Source organism: Rhinolophus sinicus, linkage group LG12 (assembly GCF_036562045.2).
Source record: "Rhinolophus sinicus isolate RSC01 linkage group LG12, ASM3656204v1, whole genome shotgun sequence".
NCBI lineage: Eukaryota > Metazoa > Chordata > Mammalia > Chiroptera > Rhinolophidae > Rhinolophus > Rhinolophus sinicus.
In genome coordinates this window covers 1180614-1199230 of record NC_133761.1, presented here as the reverse complement: position 1 = coordinate 1199230, position 18617 = coordinate 1180614, and the positions used below count along the sequence as shown (strand labels likewise).

Genomic DNA, 18617 nt, shown 5'->3' with positions numbered 1-18617 from the left:
AAGCAGTGTGGCCCAGGCAGAGCCAGCCAGGACAGCAGTCTCTGGTGGCAGTGCGCTTCCCGTTGTGGCGGGGACACCAGGTGGAGGAGTACGGGCGAGCCTGGGAACGGGTGGCAGCTGGGCTGGAGGTCACCGGAGGTCCCTTCGTGCTCTGAGCATGCTTACCTGGTCAGCCCCACTCTGGGCAGGGACAGGCTCATCCCGGCCCCAGCTGCCCTCTGACCTCTGGACAGATGGCACCCGTTTCACAAACTGTCGCTGAGCACAGGGGGGGTGGGTCGGCCTCTGGGCTGCCCAGCTCTGCCCACCCCGGGGCCTGGCGCAGGGTGTGGGAGCAGTGCCCAACGCCCTCTGAGGCCCAGCTGGGTTAGCCTGGCTCCCTCCTGATGTCCACCCGCCCACCTGGGCTCCCGGTCCTGGCGGAGCCCGTCAGGTGGGAGGGTCACATGGGAGGCTCAATGCCCAGCCCTGTGGGGTGGGGGTGGGGGCGGGTGCCATCTGGCACAGAGGACCCCACCTAACAGCTGGAGGAGACAGTGGGGTGAAGGGGGCATGAGCGCGGACCAGGCTGGCAGAGCTCGCTCCCGTGGCTTTGCCTCTTCCCTGGAGCCCGTCGCTGACCGGGGAGTGGGAGGCACAGCTGGGCCCCATATGAAGCCCTGGCCTGTGCACGTGCAGGCACCCCACGCCCCCCTCTTGCCTGGCAGGTAAACATGGCCATTGGGATCCTGGTGTTCAACAAGCTCGTGTCCAAAGACGGCATCACAGACAAGAAGCTAAAGGAGCGGGCAGGGTAGGACCCAGAGCTCACCACCCCTGAGCCCCAGTGCAGGTGGGGAAACCGAGGCACAGAGGTCTGCGCACAGCCAGCCCTTGCTTTGCTCTGTGCTGCAGTTTGTCCATCTGGCCCGTGACAGGGTGGGGGCCCTATGAGGTCCACAGAAACAGTGAAACTGATTGCTTTCAGAGACCCCGCCCCTGCCAGGCCTGCCCCTTCCCCACCTCGGCGTTAGCTGCTCCCTGAGCGGGCATGTGGCCGGCCCGGCCTGTGGTGCCTTCAACATGGGAGGTGCAGTGGATGGCATGGGATGCCCCCCTACCTAAGAAACATTAGCCCACAGAGGGCACATGGCACTTCTGGTGGTCCTGAGGGCTGGCCATGCCCAGCAGCGTGGGGGCGTGTTCTTGGGAGGGTACTGTGCCTTCAGCCTGCCAGGGGACGGGAGCCCCAGGTCATGGCGTGGCTGACTGCCGGTCTGGACAGGCCCCCTCTGTCGTGCCCCGGCCCTCAGAGCCCTCCTCCCCTGCCTGTGCCAGCTGTTCTGTCTGTGTGGGGTCCTCACCCCTCTTGCCCTCCCCGCCGTGCCAGTCTTGCTCGCCTGTCTGTCTCCCTGTCTCTCTCTCTCTCCTCCCTTCCCCCTGTTTTCTTCTTCCTCCTGCTTGCTTCAGTGAACAAATGCTTCAGGAAACTTTTTCCTTGGGTGACTGGTGGGTTCTGGTTGGTTAGAAACCGGCCTTGAGGGAGGCGTGTGACTGTGGAGTGCCCACAGGGGCTGGGAGCCTGGTCTGTGGCCTGGGACGTGGGCACTGGCAGACCTGCCCCAGCCGTCCCCGGAGCGCAGCCACCCACACATGCTCTGTGGACAGTGACCACAGCCAGGAGGCCGCAGGGCTGCACACACCACGAGTCACGCTGGGGCGCCCACCCTGTGCTGGGCGCCATCTGTCTGCATCCTACCGTCACCCTTGAGGCAGACTCTCTCATGTCCCCATATGACAGCTGAGCAGACTGAGCCTTAGACGGGGGCGTGGCTGGTGGAGTGGGGCTCGAGCCGTGTGCTCCAGCACTGCCTGCCTGGGTCAGAAGCAGCCCTGACTCTCCAGGTACCAGCCTGTCCTCCTGGTCCCAGGCTCTGGGTGCGTCAGATGGAAAGAGGCCCCAAAGACACCGCTCCCCACCTGCCCCTAGGACCTTATGCCCTCAAAATCCCATCCCCACGCCCCTCGGGCGTGCCTTCACATGTGTGGGGCCCTCTCTGTGGCCCACGCCACCTCCGAAGTGGCCAGTAACACCATGTTAGCGCCCACCCACCTGCCTGCCAGGCTCTGCTCTCCTCTGAGTCACATTTTGCTTGTTTTAAGCTTTTTCTGTCATTTCTGTCATCTCTTCTGTCACACTGGGGCTCGTAGGCATCCTCTGCCCGGCCTCTCACACTGACCACTCGTTCCCTGCCCTCCCCCACCTCTGCTCCCCACTGGCCCCCTCAGCTCTTCCCCAAGGCCTCTTGGTGCCAGAGACCAGAGGGCAGGGTGTCCCCACAGGCAGGGTGGCCGTGGGCATGCTGGGACCTGAGCCAGCACTCTGAATGTGTGTGTGTGTGAGTGTGTGTGCGAGTGGCTATTAGTGTGTTCACATCTGTGTGCCTGTGAATGTCCGTGTGTGTGACCGTGTGTGAGAGTCACTGGCAGTCGCTGCCATGGAAGCAGGTGGGCGGACTCAGGGCCAGCACCCTGATTGGCTGACCCCGGGTGCCACCAGGCTGTGAGCAGGGCAGCCGGTGTGGGCCAGGGTCCCGGATTGAGGCTGAATCTGGAGGGAGCAGCTCAGTGACTCCAGAGCACTTGGGTCGTCTTGTCTCCAGACACACACGTTTTTGGGACCCTCTTGTGTTCGCTCCCTGAGCTGGGCACTGGGGCCCAGGGTTGCAGGAGCCTGTGCAGAGGGCAGTCCTGGCTATGGACACACGTTCAGGGCAGGTTGGTCCGGTTGAGCCAGAAGCCTCAGGGAGTGGAGGGGGACTTGAGGGAGAAGGATGCTTCTTCGTGCCGGGTCCACACCAGCCAGAACACAGGGCACACCTCAGGGTACAGTGCCCTTTGGATTCAGGCATGGCCCTGTGTTTGTTTCACACACCAGTCCCCATGGGGTGGAGGGCAGCACCTTGGCCCGGGATGTGGGGCCTGTACCAAGAGCCTGGGGGGGATGTGACCTGTGAGGTCACGCAGCTGGTTGGAGACAGTGGCCCTGTCCACCCCAGTCCATGCTCAGAGCCCCCCGCCCCCACCTAGGGACATCTGACTTTGCAAAGGGGATGGATGGCATGACTGCCCCCCTGGCTCCTCTCCCCCCGATCATGCCGGGACCTGCAGAGGCTGGGCTTTGGGACTCTGGGTAGTTTCCAGGTCCCCAAGCCTGGCCATCTGCGAGCCACAGGCTGCGACTCAGGCTTCGGGCCCAAGGGAAGATGCCGCAGGATGCGGAGTTCGGGGCAGGGGGCGCTGTGCCCCACCTGCTCAGAACATGGGGTGAGGGCTCATCCATGGGTCCCTGCTAGGGAAGGTCTGCTTTGGAAGGGAGGAGAGAGGCTACGGGGCCCCACCTGCCATGCTGAGGAAACTCAGGCCCAGAGGTAGGAGGAGACAGTCAGACACCAGCAGGTGTGCGCACAGCAGGCCTGGGGGAGGCAGAGCACCCGAGTAGGAAGGAAAGGCTGCGTGTGTGTGCAGTGCTCACCCCACCTGGCCTGCCCCTCCTCGGAGCCAGGGGTGCGCCAGGGCCCTGGACGGGTTTGGGTCTTGTGCCTCAGGCAGGGCTGCCATTTAGGAAAGACCCATGGAGGGGGGCCTGTGAGGAGACCCCAAGTTTGTCTAGGGTGGGGAGGTGAAGAAGGGTCCATGAGGTCCAGTTCTGGAGCTCATATTGTGCCTGGGGAAAAGGGGGGGCCTCAGGGTGAGTCCTGGCTCCGGCCTGAACCCCCAGGTGGGTGGCCAAGGAGCCATCCCTGAGCTGGGGAAGGCCTTTGGTGGGGCGGAACCTGGGGCTGGAGACCTGGGTCCCAGAGACAGGCCGAGGAGGAGCTGGAGGGGCGGGGAGCTGCCCCAGTCCCGCACAGAGGTCCAGAGGTGAGTACGGAGCTGTCCCGGCCTTTGGGACCGGGCCCCTTGCAGGTCCTGGGCCGCACAGCAGAGGGTGCCATCTGGGGGGAGCTGCTGCCCCGGCCAAAGCCACCCTGACTTGGGGGTCCTTGTCCTGGCCAGCCTCTCCCCCCAGCCCTGTGTCCCCAGCCTTTTCCTAGTGGCCCTGCCCCACACTCCCTGTCCTGACCCCCTGCCCTACTTAATCTGCTCATCCTGACAGGGAGGAGGCGAGCAAGTGGTCTGGACACCAGCCCCCACCCCTGGGGACCATGACACTGGCCCCAGCAGCCCCTGAGTCCCTGCAGGCATTCACCCAGCCATGGGGGCAGAGCTCACCCTGGCTGGGTCCTCAGGCCACAGTAGCCCTGAGGGGCCTGAGAGTGACCAGAACTGGCCAGGCGTCCTGCTGATGCCCTTTCTGTCCCCGCAGCAGCCCCTTGAGGTGGCAGAGTGTCCCCCTGTATGATCCAGGAGGCAGGCCCAGAGTGGCCACACAGGGAGCCCGTGCTGGTGCAGGGCGGGGTCTGGGCGAGATGCTCCTGAAGGAGGGCGAGGGTTGTGGGGCAGAAGCAGCCGCTCCCCTGGGCCGGGCAGAGCAGGGCCCACCAGGAGGAGGAAGCGAATGTCACCCTGTTCCTGTCTGTCTGTCTGCCCTGGTCCCCTGCCTGCCTCGTCTGTCCTGTTGCCTCCCCACAGATTTTCTCCTTCCTCCTCCCTGAGTATTCTAGTTCTCTCCTTATCTTCCTCTCTCCCTCCCGCCCTCTCTCTGTCCAGAGCTCAGAGGCCTGGCCAAGCACCCCTCCCCTGCCATCTTGCAGTTCGGGCCCTGGACCCCTGACTGGGACCTCCTACCCTCCTTGTGGCCTCCTGGACAGCCAGGGACCTGGTGTCCCAGAGAGCTCCCTCCCTGACCCGGGACCACCCTCCCGGGTCCCCAGCTCCCCTGGAAGCCCTCAGACTTGGCAGGACTCAGGCTGGTCAGGGGAGAGAGCCTCTACAGAGGACGGGGAGGGGTGGACAGCCCCAGGGAGAGGACACAGCCCAGGCGTGGGAGGCCCAGCGGGGACCCCATGGGAGACTCTCCCTGGTGGGAAGGGTGGCCTGGCCCGGCCCCTGGGAGGGAGACGGGGGCTGAGGCCAGGTCCCGGGTGGGGCACGGGCACGGGCCTGGGCAGCCCTGATGCCGCCGTGTCTGCAGGGCCTCGCTGTGGAGCTCCTGCGTGGTGCTGCCGCTTCTGGCACTGACCTGGATGTCAGCAGTGCTTGCCGTCACCGACCGCCGCTCCGCCCTCTTCCAGATCCTCTTCGCTGTCTTCGACTCGCTGGAGGGTTTTGTCATTGTGATGGTGCACTGCATCTTGCGGAGAGAGGTGGGCGGCTGGTGGGGCAGGTGGGGCTGGCACCCACCAGACACCTGCAGGTTTCCCGGGGCTTCTGGGCATCAGCCTGGCCCAGGCGCTGAGATGCCCCTGTGCCCTGTGTTGGCTCAGACAGGGTGGGGGCAGGGGCTCCATCCTCCTGGGGCCCCTGGGAGCCACTAGAGATGTGAGCAGCTTTCATGGCAGCTGAGACTCCTAGTCTGGCATTTTCTGGACCTCTCCAGAAGGTAGTAGAGAAGATTTTTACCAAACCAGGTCCCGACTGCCACTGGCTGGTAGCAACATGTAAGGTGATGTGCTGCTATCTTAGAGGGGCTGAAATGTGGAAAAACACGCATTTTGATGTCAGTGGACTTGGGGCCTTCTTCAGGGTCAGACGGAGAGCAGTGCAGGATTGCAGAGGACATCAGCGGGGGCTGAAGGGGCTGAATGGGCAGGCAGACAGCCAGACTACCTCTGCTCCCCCCGGAACCTCCTAGAAAGACAGCAAGGGGAACTTTTAAAGCACATGGATTTCAAAGGACAGAGAAAACAGGAGCGGACTGACAGTGACAAAACCTGGGAGTCGGAAGCAGAACAGCCCAGCACACAGCCGGCGGTGGGAGGCTCGAAGCGGCCGGCCCACACCGCTGAGGCCTGGGAGCTTTGGGAAGTGGGGCCACCAGGGCCCTCTGGATGCCGAGGGATGGCCAGGACTGGTTCTCTGTCTGCTTAGGGAGCAGCTTCGATCCCCCTGGGCTGAGGGAACCTCTGCAGCTGAAGATGGGGGTACCATTACCATACTGAGAATGTACAGGGGAAATGTACATGCTGACCTCAGTCACCCCGTCAGCAGAGACCCCCAGCCCAGCCCATACCTGCTGGGGAGATGTGAACACCCCTCTCCAGGGGTCTTGACTGTACGGAAAGACAGGAAGATGAAGACCTGAAGTTTCTGCCATTGAAACAGGCCCAGTCGGTCCTGAGGGTTCCCTCTGAAATCCCGAGGACCTAAGGAGAGGCTGCAATGGAAAAGCTACGATGCACCCAGTGGGCCACAAACAGCCCAGAGGGAAGACACGTCACAGGCCCCGCAGTGACGTCCCCAGAAAACATCCACCTGTCCCCGTGATCTCACAACAGCCCCTTCTGCAGATGGGGCAGCTGCAGGCCAGCACAGGGCAGTCACCTTGCATGGGTTTGAGCCCAGGTGGTCACACGCTGACCAAGCTCTAAGGCCACACTCTTGGCCCTCGGTGGCCTGGCTTCTGTGAAATGAGAACTACGGAAAAGGAACATCCGAGAATGGAAAGCGAGCACATAGGAATTAAAAATATGAGCGCACTTCTGAGAAGCTGAGTGGGTGGGTAAGACCGCCTACGGCCCACCCAGGAGAGAGGGCCGCCTGACGGATGGAGCTCTTTACTGTCTCCTCCTAAAGAGTCCCTGGCTGTAGTGGGCCTGGCTCCCCCACAGACACGTGGTCTCACCCTGGGCCCTTGTGGGCGCTCAGAGGGGCATCTCCTGAGGGAGTGAGAGTCAGGCCCTCGGTTTGTCCCGACAGAGAAGTAGAGGCCGTGGTGACGCAGGACAGGTCTGGACACCACGCCTGCCTTGGCCCGATGTCCGGTTCTTACCACATTTGGCCAGGAGGGCCCACAGCACATTCTTGGGGGCTCCACACTTTTGAGTTCACACTGTGAAGGGCACAGAGAGAGTGTCAGAGAAGAGGCTGGGCCCGCACTGGGCCTGAGGGGGTCAGGAGAGACCTTGCAGTCCAGCATCGCTCCTGAGGCAGTCTTCCATGGCGGGGCTCGCCGTTGACCACCTGTGCTCTCCCTCCCCAGGTCCAGGATGCTGTGAAGTGCCGCGTGGTAGACCGCCAGGAGGAGGGCAATGGGGACTCGGGGGGCTCCTTCCAGAACGGCCACGCCCAGCTCATGGTAGGGCCCGGAGCCCATGGCAGGCTGCCGCTGAGATTTTCTGGGCCCCGTTAGGATGTCTGAGCCCAGTTCAAGGTTGGGGAAACTGAGGCTCCCCAGGGCGAAATCCCTGGTCCAGGATTTGGGGGCAGGCAGGGTCAAATTGACGAGAGTCTGGGTGGGGCTGATGTCCACCCCAGGCCCACCCTTGGTACCAGCAGTGCCCATTGGTCAGACCCCACCCTCTGGGTGCCCCAGCCCTTGTCTCAGCTCCTGCCCTCCCCTCAAGCTCAGCCAGGAATAGAACTTGGCTTACGTGGCTTCTCCCCGGGGAACCGCCTGGCCTGTCCACTCACCCCGACCCTGCTGTGGCCTTGTCCCCTCAGGACCAGACTCCCTAGCGCCGCACGCAGTCGGACCCAGGTGCTGCCCTTTGTACACCCCACCCTCTTGTGCTGCCCACCTCACAGGTGTCCACTGAGATGCCACCTTCTCCCAGAAGCCCTCCCTACGTCCCCATCAGGCCGCCCCTTCAGGCCCTGGTAGTGCCCTGGGTGAATTCTCAATGTCATGTTGCACCTGCTGCCCACAGAGGTGCCCCTGATCTATCTTCAAGGTGGTTGGTTGTGGTCACAGGCAGGGCTCAGCAGATGCCAGTGGCCAGCCAGGGGTAGGCCGCTGGTGTCGTCGGGAGCAAGGGTGGGTCCTGGACCCCTGACACTGCTCCTGGCCTGACCTCTGACCTCAGGCTTTGTGGTCTTCCCGCCAACCTGACCTCTGCGCTTCAAGGAAGGATCCTCCAGGTTTGAGGTGAAGGGCCCGGCGGCCCCCTGGGGCCCACCGCCCCTGGAGAAGGCCACTGACCTGGCGTGGCCTGAGCCACTTCCCCAGCTCCTAGCCTGGGATGGGGCCAGTGCTGTGGCAGAGACCATGGCCAGTGCTTAAGGGGCAGCTGGTGCCCTCCCTGGCACCAGACATCTGCATCCCGACTCTGCTCTGCCTCTCCCCGACTGGCCGACCTCTGTTTCCTGATTCTCAGGGCTGTGGCAGTGACTAAAGAGGTGCCATGGGGCAGGCCTCCATGCCCCACATGTCAGCAGGTGGTGGCCTGGGCTCAGGGGCTCTGGTGTGGGGCCCTCTGTGCCCCATTGGAGGGGTGTGAGGGACAGTGCTGGAGGCCCAGGGGCAAAGGGGGCAGGAGAGAGTGAAGCCAGGGGGCAAGAAGGTGAGTGAGCTGTGGCAGGACCCGACTCCCACTTCCCAGCTAATGCACGGATACCCTGGAGGGATAACGTGCTCACACGCGTGTGCACACTTGCACACATGTGTATGTACATGCACAGGCGAGCATGCAGGGTGTGGCCGCCCTCCAGGAGTTCACTTTGTGTGAACACACGGGCACCCTTGAACGTGTGGACCCCCTTAACCCTCAGGAGCCTGCACGTGCGTACATACACACACACCCCTCCCAGGTGCGGCTGCTTTTCCAGTGTGGCCCTTTCCCACCAGCCTACAGGCATCATGGCTCTTGGGGCAGCACCCCAGCCCTGCCCACTGGCCCACGGGCCCTCACCCTGCCCTGTCTCTGTCTTGCAGACAGACTTTGAGAAGGACGTGGATCTGGCCTGTAGATCAGGTGAGCGCCTGACAGGTGAGAGCGACAGGTGGCCCTCGCCAGGGCCCACTTGTTTCTTTTTCTTTCCTTTGTGCATCTGTTCATTTGTCTGTCCTTTCCCGCCCCTGCCTCCTACTCCCACACTGGGGCTGGGTCAGGTCCACCCAGGCCCAGGGGACGCTGCCCGGAGCCCTGGTCTGAGCAGGGAGACGGCCCTCCCCTGGCCTGGGCTGAACACAGACCTTGGCTTGCCCCAGCTGCCTGCATGCCTCCCACACCCACCCACCCCCGAGGCCTCAGGCAGGGTCTGGAGGGCATGAGCTGAAGAAGCCTCCAGAAAACTGTCCTGGAGCTCAGGCTCTGCAGGTGCAGGGACATCTGTTTTGGCAGAGTTCTTAGCCCTGGAGAGGACCGCCTGGGGCCTCCCTGCCCAGCCCCGGCCCTCTCCCCATCGTGCCCCACTCCTCAGCACCCACACACACTGCCGAGCTGTGACCTTACCCTCCTGGTAGGGACAATGAGGCTGAACAGGCTCTGCATGAGACCCGGAGTTGCCCTGCCCCCCGCCCCACCCACACCTGTCACTCACCCCTGCCTGCCCTCCCACGAGGGCCCATATTCTGTGTTGCCTTCATCTCTTCATTGTTAGTCCAACCATGGAGGAGGGGCGGGAGCAGGAGGGAAACAGGGCCAAGGACCCACCGCTGATCCCTAGGCTAGCACTGAGCTTCCTGGAAGGGAGGGCAAGAAGGGAATCACTTGCCCGATAAAAGGAAGCCTGCCAGAGGCTTGTGTGAGCCAGAGGTCTGGGGCAGTGACCAGCAGTGACCAACTGCTCACGCGACCTCTGGCCTGTCAGGTATTTGAGGAGCACCTTCTCCAGAGACAGCCATGGGGAGGGACTGGGACAGCCCCACGTAGGGAGTGTCAGATGCGGCCAGGTAGACCCAGGGGGCCTTCCTCAAGGAGGGGACCTCCGGGTTGGGCTGAACAGGAGCTGGAGCCCTTTAGTCTCATGTGGTCTAGCCAATCTCATTGGGAGGTGACCCCTAGACTTGGGAGCCTTTAGGAGCTTGGCCCAGCCCCGTTGGGTGGCACCAGCCTCTCTGAGCCTCCCATCTGTTCCTCATTAGTAAGATGGCCCGGCCTGGCCGTGGCTGGTGGCTGTGGGTTGGGGATGGCGGGGAGGAGGTGTCATAAACACGGCCAAGCGCTGAGTGTGTGGGAGCAGGCCCCCGCCCAGGCAGACACGGGGTGAAGTGGGCGCCCCAGCGAGGGCCTGGGGTCTGGAAGGAGTTTGGGTTGTCTGCCTAGTGCATGGGAGGCACACAGCCCAGACCACGAGGCTCAACGCTCGCTCTGAGGTGGGCTGGGAAACCTCCAGGGAGGCACGTGCAGGGGGAGACAGTGAGGGACGGGCCCTTCCTGACGCTGGGGGGCCACAGGCTTGGTGGAGAAGATGATGGGCCCCTGTTGGGCCACATGGAGTGGGTGCAGGGTGTCGGTGGCCAGAGGGTGGAGAAGACAAGGGGCAAAGAGGGCAGCGTGAAAGGCTCTGACCTAAAGCCAGTGACTGACCGTCGGCCTGGGCAGCTTGGAGGGCGTGTGCTGATGAGGTGGGATGCAGGGGAGAGCTGACAGGCGCTGCTGCCTGGGGGCTGGACAGAGGTGTGGCCAGCAGGGGGAGGGCGCTGCAGTCAGAGCAGGCGTCCTGAGGAGGGGCCCTGAGGGGGCTGGATGGGCAGCTGGACCTGGCAGCATCAGGCTCTGTGAGGGCCAGTGGAGGGTGAATTGACTGGTAGGAACCGGGTGGGGGGGTGTAGGCAAGCTGGAACCCAGGCCAGAGGTCATGGCAGCCAGCCTGGTTTCCGTGCAGCTGAACAGGAGGGGCGACTGGGCCCCCAGGAACAGGCCGTCTTGCCTGCAGCAAGGAGCTGTGTCCCTGCACTTGTGGGCACTGTGGGCTACCTCCAGGGCCAATGGGCCACCCGGCTACTGGAAGAGCAGTGTAGGTGGTGGTCATCTCTTATGGGGGAGACAGAGGGGCAGCCCGTGTCCCAGCCTTATTTAAAAGAGCAAAAGGAACCCCAGCTTTGCAGCACCAAACATAGCAGGGGGTGTGCCCGGGGGGCCTGGCCGGACCCCCGGAGGCCGCCCTGACCCCCCACCTGCCCCTCAGTGCTGAACAAAGACATCGCTGCCTGCCGCACGGCCACCATCACGGGCACGCTCAAGCGGCCGTCGCTGCCCGAAGAGGAGAAGCTGAAACTGGCTCACGCCAAGGCGCCACCCCCCAACTTCAACAGCCTGCCGGCCAACGTGTCCAAGCTGCACCTGCACGGCTCGCCCCGCTGCCCCGGCGGTCCCCTGCCCGACTTCCCCAACCACTCACTGACCCTCAAGAAGGACCGGGTACCCAAGTCCTCCTTTGTGGGGGATGGGGACATCTTCAAGAAGCTGGATTCAGAGCTGAGCCGGGCGCAGGAGAAGGCCCTGGACACGAGCTACGTCATCCTGCCCACGGCCACAGCCACGCTGCGGCCCAAGCCCCCGGAGGAGCCAAAGCACAGCATTCACATTGACCAGATGCCCCAGACACGCCTCATCCACCTCAACATGGCGCCCGACACTGGCCTGTCCGCCCGCAGCCCGCCCTCCCGCCAGCCCCCTGAGGCGCCCCCCGCCCAGCCCCCGCCACCCCCACCCCCGCCACCCCCACCCCCCCAGCAACCCCTGCCCCCACCACCCACGCTGGAGCCCGTGCCCCCCGGCCTGGGGGAGCCTGGGGAGCCCATTGCCCACGCAGGGCCCAGCATGGGGACTGGGACCAAGAATGAGAACGTGTCCACCCTGTCCGTGAGCTCCCTGGAGGTGAGGGCCGCCCAGGGGCTCGGGGTGGGGGGCCTTAGCCAGCAAAGGAGGGGTGTGCGTCCTGGGCACCTTGGGTTGAGGCTGGCAGCCAGTGTCAGGGAGGCTCACCGTGCTGGAAGCATCCCTTTGGTAAGAAGGGAGACAGGCCTGTGCTGGCAAGTGGCCTGGCCTGGCGTACGACCAAGGTGTCCTCAATCTTACGCAAAGGCAACAGCATCTGTCTGTCCTCCAGCCACAGCCCTCAGCCCTCCTGGACCCTCATAACAGGGAGCTCGCTGGCGGGATCCACCTCTCGTCGGGTGGTTCCCCAACCTGGTGGTCTCACCCATTGCACGGGGCTCACGCACGGGCCCACAGCCTGGACCCACTGAGCTGGACTTGAATCTTGCTTGGGTCTGGCCCCTTCTGTGGTTGGGTGGTCACCACAGCAAGTCCCTCCCTTAGTCCAGCCTGAAACCTAGAGTTAACCCCCAAGGCCCTCCCAGCCTATAGGACATGGGATCAGAAATGAGAGGGGTGGGAGCAGCCAGGCCCAGCACCTCGGGGAGCCTCACGCTCCCTAGGACCCAGTTCCCTGTGGCGCCCAGCTGTGCCATAGCCCTACGTCAAGGTCTTGGCCCTGGGAGTGTGTCCTGGGCACACTGAGCCAGACACCCTTGCCCAGCTCTGGGACTGGCCTCAAGGTAGGAGACAGCCCTGGGGGCAGTTCGGCCCCTTTATGCTGGGGCAGAAGGTGAATGCTGATCCATTCCAGTTCTGGACTGTAACACGAGCTTCAGACAGTCTAGGGAAGAGGGACCTCATGACTTTCCCACCAGCCCGTCAGTGCCCACTCTGTCCCCGCAGAACCCCAGGCTGGCCCCACCCCCACCCCCATCCCCAGTGTCTCTGGGCCCTGGTGGCCTGTGAGGGCCCTGGACACTGAGAACCATAGTGCACCCAGAGGTGTGGCCCAGATCCAAGGGCAGGCATGGGGTGAGCGGGTCCTGCTACCCCATCCTCAGGCAAGGAGAGGCCAGGGCTGGTGACCTGGGAGGCGGCTTTAGGGAACTGGTTGTAAATGCACACAAACCCCTTCTCCCCACAGCGGCGGAAATCGCGGTACGCAGAACTGGACTTTGAGGTGCGTCCTGGTGTCCCCTTCCCCAGACACCTGCTGCCAGATGTGCTCTGAGCCCCAGGCCTGACAGGCTGGTCCAACAGGCCAGGAGAGGGTTGGGGAGGAGGACCTGGCCCTGACCTGGGAGACCAGGTTTCCCGGAGTCAGCCCACAGGTGGGTGGAGGGCAGGGCAGCCCCTTCCGGCTCAGGACTCTCTGCCCTTCTGCCCCCTGCAGAAAATCATGCACACGCGGAAACGGCACCAGGACATGTTCCAGGACCTGAACCGGAAGTTGCAGCATGCAGAGAAGGACAAGGAGGTGCTGGGCCCCGAGAGCAAGGTCTGGGGGGCGCAGGGCCTCAGGGCGGTGGGGCGGGGCCTGGGTGGTGGGTGGGGCCTCAGGGCGGTGGGCGGGGCCTGGGTGGTGGGTGGGGCCTCATGGCGGTGGGGCGGGGCCTGGGCTGGTGGCAGGACCATGGGCAGCAAGGTGGGGCGGGCTTGGGGCGCGCCCTTCGGTAAGTTTGCCTTCTCCCTCCTTCGACTCCATTCAACTCCGTTCATTCGTTTAACCTTTCCTGAGGACTGGCCTGACCCAGCCCATGCTAGACCCTGGAGGGACTGGGCAGATGGATGGGTCTGTCCCAGGGCTCCTGTCTGCAAGGGTAGGCAGTGCACTGGGCTGCAGTGGGGGCCAGGGCAGCCTGAGCAAGGCTGCCTCTCAGAGAAGGGAACAGCCAAGCGAGGGGTACTGAGCAGGCAGAGGCCTCCATCTGCCCTTTTCTGCAAGCCACCTCCAGACCCTGACCCAGTGGAGGGGACCACGGCCGTGTGCAGTCGGGAAAGGCTCTGCTACTCCCTTCCCCTTCTGTGCCAAGGCCTCTTGCACTCACCCCGCACCTTTCTGGTCCCTTCCTCACTCTTCTGACTCTTGTCTGCATCCTTTTCTCACCTCCCCATCTGTTCTTGCTCCGTCTCTCCATCTCGGCTCCCACCCCACCCACCGCCCGCTGCCCAGCAGCCAGAAAAGCAGCAGACGCCCAACAAGCGGCCATGGGAGAGCCTCCGGAAAGCGCACGGGACGCCCGCGTGGGTGAAAAAGGAGCTGGAGCCGCTGCCGCCGTGCCCGCTGGAGCTGCGGAGCGTGGAGTGGGAGAAGTCGGGGGCCACCATCCCCCTGGTGGGCCAGGACGTCATCGACCTCCAGACTGAGGTCTGAGCGGGTGGGCGGCGGCCACGCACGGGGCCACGGAGGAGGGCTGCTGCCCTGCCCGCTCCTGCTGCAGGACGGGCACAGACACGCGCTCGGGCGGCGGCCAGGCCCGCGCCCGGCCTCAGGGCACTCGGACGGCAGCCAGGCAGAGGCTCGCAGTGCTGGGACCAGAGCCAGACGGGACAGGAGGTGATGGAGGCCCCAGTGGCACAGGGCTCCAGAGGCCAGAAGGTGCCTCAGACTCTGCCCTCCTCGGACCCAGCCCCAGCGGTCAGGCAGGCGGCTGCGGACAATGGCCAGGCAGGGTGCGGCCAGCACCCCCGGGAGGCCTGCCTGAGCCGCAGCAACACAGGACCAGCCTGCTTGGCCCGGCCAGCCTGGCACCGTTTTTTAGATACCCCCACTCCTTGGGAAGCAGCCAGCCCCCCCACCCCCTTCCAGGGCCTGGGGGCCCCTCCCCAAACCCAGGCACAGCCCTCTCACCTGCGTTGCCCCCAGGGGCAGGACTAGGACGAAGCAGCAGTGGGCAATCTATTTTTTCTCTCCTTTTCTTTTCTTCAATAAAAAGAGTTAAAAACCCACATCCGCTCTGTGTCACCTTCCTCCAGGCTGCTGACCAGCCTTGGTCCCTCCACCCTGTCAAGGCTGGTGAGGCCTGCTGGGCACCGCAGCTTCACCCTGTCCTGTGCCCTGCGAGGCTATTAGGACCTCTCCTCCCGCCCCCATGTGGGCCCAGGCAGGGGCTCGTCTCCCAGGGGGGCTGTGAGGGAACCTGATGGGGACCCCAGGGTGCTGGGGGCCCCTGCCCCCCTCCCCTCCTCAGACTTTGAGACCCACAGGGGCAGGTGTTTGACTTCCCTGGGCCTTGACTCATTGCAGGAGGGACACGCAGTGCTTTTAAAGAACAATCTGAGGGCGGACGGGTGGCTCAGTTGGTTAGAGCACGAGCTCTGAGCAATGGGGCTGCTGGTTCGATTCCCACATGGGCCAGCGAGCTGCGCCCTCCGCAACTAGAATGAAGTCAATGAGCTATCGCTCAGCTCCCGGGTGGCCAGATGGCACGGTTGGTTGGGCCACAAGTTTGCTGATTTGACTCCTCCGCTCCTGCAAGGGTTGGTGGGCAGTGCCCCCTGCAATTAAGATTGAACACAGCACCTTGAGCTGAGCTGCCGCTGAGCTCCCGGATGGCTCAGTTGGTTGGAGCGCGTCCTCTCAACCACAAGGCTGCCAGCTTGACTCCCACAAGGGATGGTGGGCTGTGCCCCCTACAACTAGAAACGGTAACTGGACCTGGAGCTGAGCTGCGCCCTCCACAACTAAGATTGAAAGGACAACTTGACTTGGAAAAGTCCCGGAAGTACACACTGTTCCCCAATCAAGTCCTGTTCCCCTTTCCCAATAAAACAAAAATCTTTAAAGAACAATCTGAGACAATAAAGGAAATGCAAGGTGGAGGAGATGGAGAGAGAGACGGAGACTCGGGCCTGGGACTGCCCCTCCTGGCTGGCCGTGGTGGGCCCTTCGATCTCCAGCAGAGCCTCTTCCCTCCTCTGCATCACCCCTGTCACGCTTGCCTCCCCCCTCAGTCCTGGGGCAGTCCCGGGGCAGGCTGGACTTGGGGGCACATTCAAGAATGGTCCCACTGTCAAGGGGTCAGGTGTGAGGGACAAATGTGACCACACTCAGAGCTACCGCCCTACACCTGGGTGCGGGGTACATGCCTGGTGCCCCTCTCCATCCCGCCCAGTCCTTGACCACTTCCCACCTCAGCTCACTGACCACGTCCCCTGCCCATTTTCTGAACATGAGCAGAGTGAAAAATTTGGGATCTGTCTCTTCTCCGTGCTTCCAGCAGGGGGCAGCCTGAGTCTCTGCAGGGAGCCTGCTGGGAAGCTCGGAGGCTGGGAGGCCTCCTCCCCCAGGCTGTGCTCCCCACCACAGGAGCCGCCAGGCCTCAGGCAGCCAGGGGACCTCAATGAGCCCCCAGAGGCAGCGGACAGAGGCCCCAACCCAAAGAGGGGGTGTGCAGGTGGGCCATTTGGAGGCCTCATCCATGTTCACTGCTGTTCAATGCTCCGCGACCACCCAGCCCAGGGACTAAGTACAGAAATTGCTGCCCCCTCCCTGGCTATCAGTGCAGGGATCCTGCCAGGAATGTCCCCACAGGATTTGTCAGTACCCTTGGGCCCTGCTTGGGTCGGTCCCCGGTCACCTTGTCGTGGTGAGCCCTATGCTGGGCAGTGCTCTGGCCTGATGCTAGTTGTGGTCAAGGAAACAGACGTGCAGCGTGGCAAAGTGGTGCTGCCAGAATCCCATGGATCGTCAGTCTGAACGCAGCTCTCCTGGCTCATCCTGGAAACTCCCCTTTACGGGCGGGTGACCCCAGGGCAGCCGTGGCATCCCCATCTCCCCTTGCTGCCACCAGAAACCACCAGAGACATCTTCCTGCCTTGTGTTCCCTTAATCGTCTTGGCATCTTTGTACAAGTGTCATTCTTCTTGGCAACCTGTGACCAGTGAAGCTAAGACCACCTCCTCTGCCTCCCTTCAGCTGCCATGAGCAGCACTGCCGTGTCCTAGGAGGCGTGGGGCTGAGGACGGCAGGGATCACCTTGATGGGGAGAGTGCCAAGGCCCTGCCTGGAGCTGCCGCCAGACCTGGAGCTCAGTGGTTGGAGGGGGGCCACAGAGACCCCCACCTACATCCCTGACCTGCCGCCTACTGCCTATGGCCCAGGGAGGACTCGGACCCCCTACAGAGGGGTTGCTTTCTGCAGTCTCCTCCCTGCAGATCCTTCTGAGATGGTGGGGGTGTTTCTGGCCCTTGGAAGACACCCTCATACAACGTCCCCCCGCCCCTGGTGCCCCAACACCCGCTGGGGCATCCCTGTACCCTAGACTGGGTCTGCTCAGAGCAGCCACACAGGGGCCCAAAGATGAGCAAGACCCTGGCACCAGGTAAGCTGATTGTGGCCTCTGGACCCTGCTCCATGGCAGCAGGGCCGGCGGGAGGAAGGAGGCCTTGATCTGGGTCAACACCTTCCCCTCTGGGCCTCAGGTTCCCTCTGTCAGAGCAGCATTGGGTGACCGAGAGCCCTTCCAGGCCAGCAGTCTGGGACTCCACACTTCTCCAGGCATGGGGAACAGCGGGCTCCCAGAGTACTTTTTCAGGCCCTAAAAATAAGCAGGAGGGGAGGGATGTCTGTGAATAGCTGGTGAATGTGCCAGTCACCGCGCCAAGTGAGCGGAACCACCTCCAAATAAGGCCTTGGCAGAGCCGGAAGCAAGTACAGGGGAGGAACCAGTCCCGCTCATGTCAGCCTCCCAGCTGGGTGGCTCCAGAACCTTCCCTCGTGGCAGGTGCTTTGTCCTCCCCCAGAGGGCCATTGGCCTGGCGCAGGTGTGGCGAACAGCCTGGGTGAGCCAGGCTCAGACTGGGTGCCTAGGGGGGGACAGCACGTCCTGAACAAAGAGCATGGAGGCCCCAGAGTTTAGGGTTATGAGACGGACGATTTACTAGACTAGAAACTTGCATTAACATGTGTCATCTCAGGACAAATTCAGACCCCTCTCCAAATCCCAGGGGACATGAAGGCAGGGCCTCCCTGGGAGGGGAGGGTGGGCTTCCTGCGTGCCCTCTCCCAGCACCCCAAGCCTGGCCTCCCAGCAAGTGAGACCCCAACTGGGGACGGGGCCAGCCGCAGGGCGAGGGCGGATCCCCACCATCCGGGAAGGAGGAGGAGGTGTTGCTGGGCTCAATATGGCTCTCCGGGAACACCATATGTACCCCGCCAGGGAAGGGGGTCTGGAGGCAGGAGGCAGCACCCCCATCCACTCCCTCCTCCCGCTCCATCACTGGGAGTTCCTTGGGGGGCCTGGGAGCAGGGGTTCCAGGGCAGCTCAGCTACCTGTGGCCTCTGGGGCCCTGTTCCCTCTCTGTCTTCCTCCACCTCTCCCCTCGTGTCCTTGCTGATTCCTCCCAGACCCTGTCCCCTGGAGGGGAAGCAGCTGACAGACTGTTGGATGGATGCAGGAGGGCAGGACCTGGGACTCCAGGACAGGCAAGAGGAAGAATGGAGCGATGCTTTGCAGGAGGAGAGGAGGGAGACAGCCTGCTGGTGGGACCCTGAGAGGTGGCAGGGGAGCCGAAGCAGGGAGATGCCCCTCCACCCAACGCTTCCTGGAGGAGGGGCCTGGGCTGAGGCTGGAGGTGGGGGGATGGATAACTGGGCATCCAGGTGGGCTGCCTGGAGGCGTGAGTGCCCAGCTGGAGCAGAGGATGATGGTGCAAGCAGGGTGCCTTTGGAAGGCCTGCCTGCTGGCAAGAGGAGAGAGGTTCTACTCTCAGGCCCCACCCCTGGGGGGAGGCAGGTAGTTTTGGGGCTCAGAGAGGACTCTGGCTCATCCTACTTCACCAGCAAGTCTCCAGGAGGGAGGTGTGGCCTGGACTGCTGCTTGGGCAGCCCTAGAGCCCCTGAGTCCCAGCCCCCACCCCGTGGCAGCCCCACCCCTGGCTCTGGGCAGGCTTTGGCCTGGGGGTCTGGTACCCTTCAGGACAGGGGCCACCAGGCATGCACAAAGGGTCTGCTCTTCTGAGAGCTGGGTGGACTTAGAGGGGAAGCAG

At 63.5% G+C, this 18617-nt stretch overlaps 1 protein-coding gene across 4 annotated transcripts in view; it reads left to right on the top strand.

Moving 5' to 3' along the window:
• Positions 1–14576, top strand: part of ADGRB1 (adhesion G protein-coupled receptor B1) — a 74860-nt gene extending 60284 nt beyond the window's left edge. For 2 of the 4 annotated variants that reach the window (XM_074317053.1, XM_074317055.1), the window contains 8 exons: positions 708–793; positions 5117–5288; positions 7124–7219; positions 8795–8834; positions 10993–11684; positions 12772–12807; positions 13021–13125; positions 13804–14576. In XM_074317053.1, coding sequence (XP_074173154.1) covers positions 708–793; positions 5117–5288; positions 7124–7219; positions 8795–8834; positions 10993–11684; positions 12772–12807; positions 13021–13125; positions 13804–14001 — 1425 coding nt within the window. In that variant the 3' untranslated portion in view covers positions 14002–14576. Of the gene's footprint in view, positions 1–707; positions 794–5116; positions 5289–7123; positions 7220–8794; positions 8850–10992; positions 11685–12771; positions 12808–13020; positions 13126–13800 lie in introns of all 4 variants that reach the window. The other 2 variants (XM_074317052.1, XM_074317054.1) reach the window with 2 other exon arrangements.
• The last annotated feature ends 4041 nt before the right edge of the window (positions 14577–18617 follow it).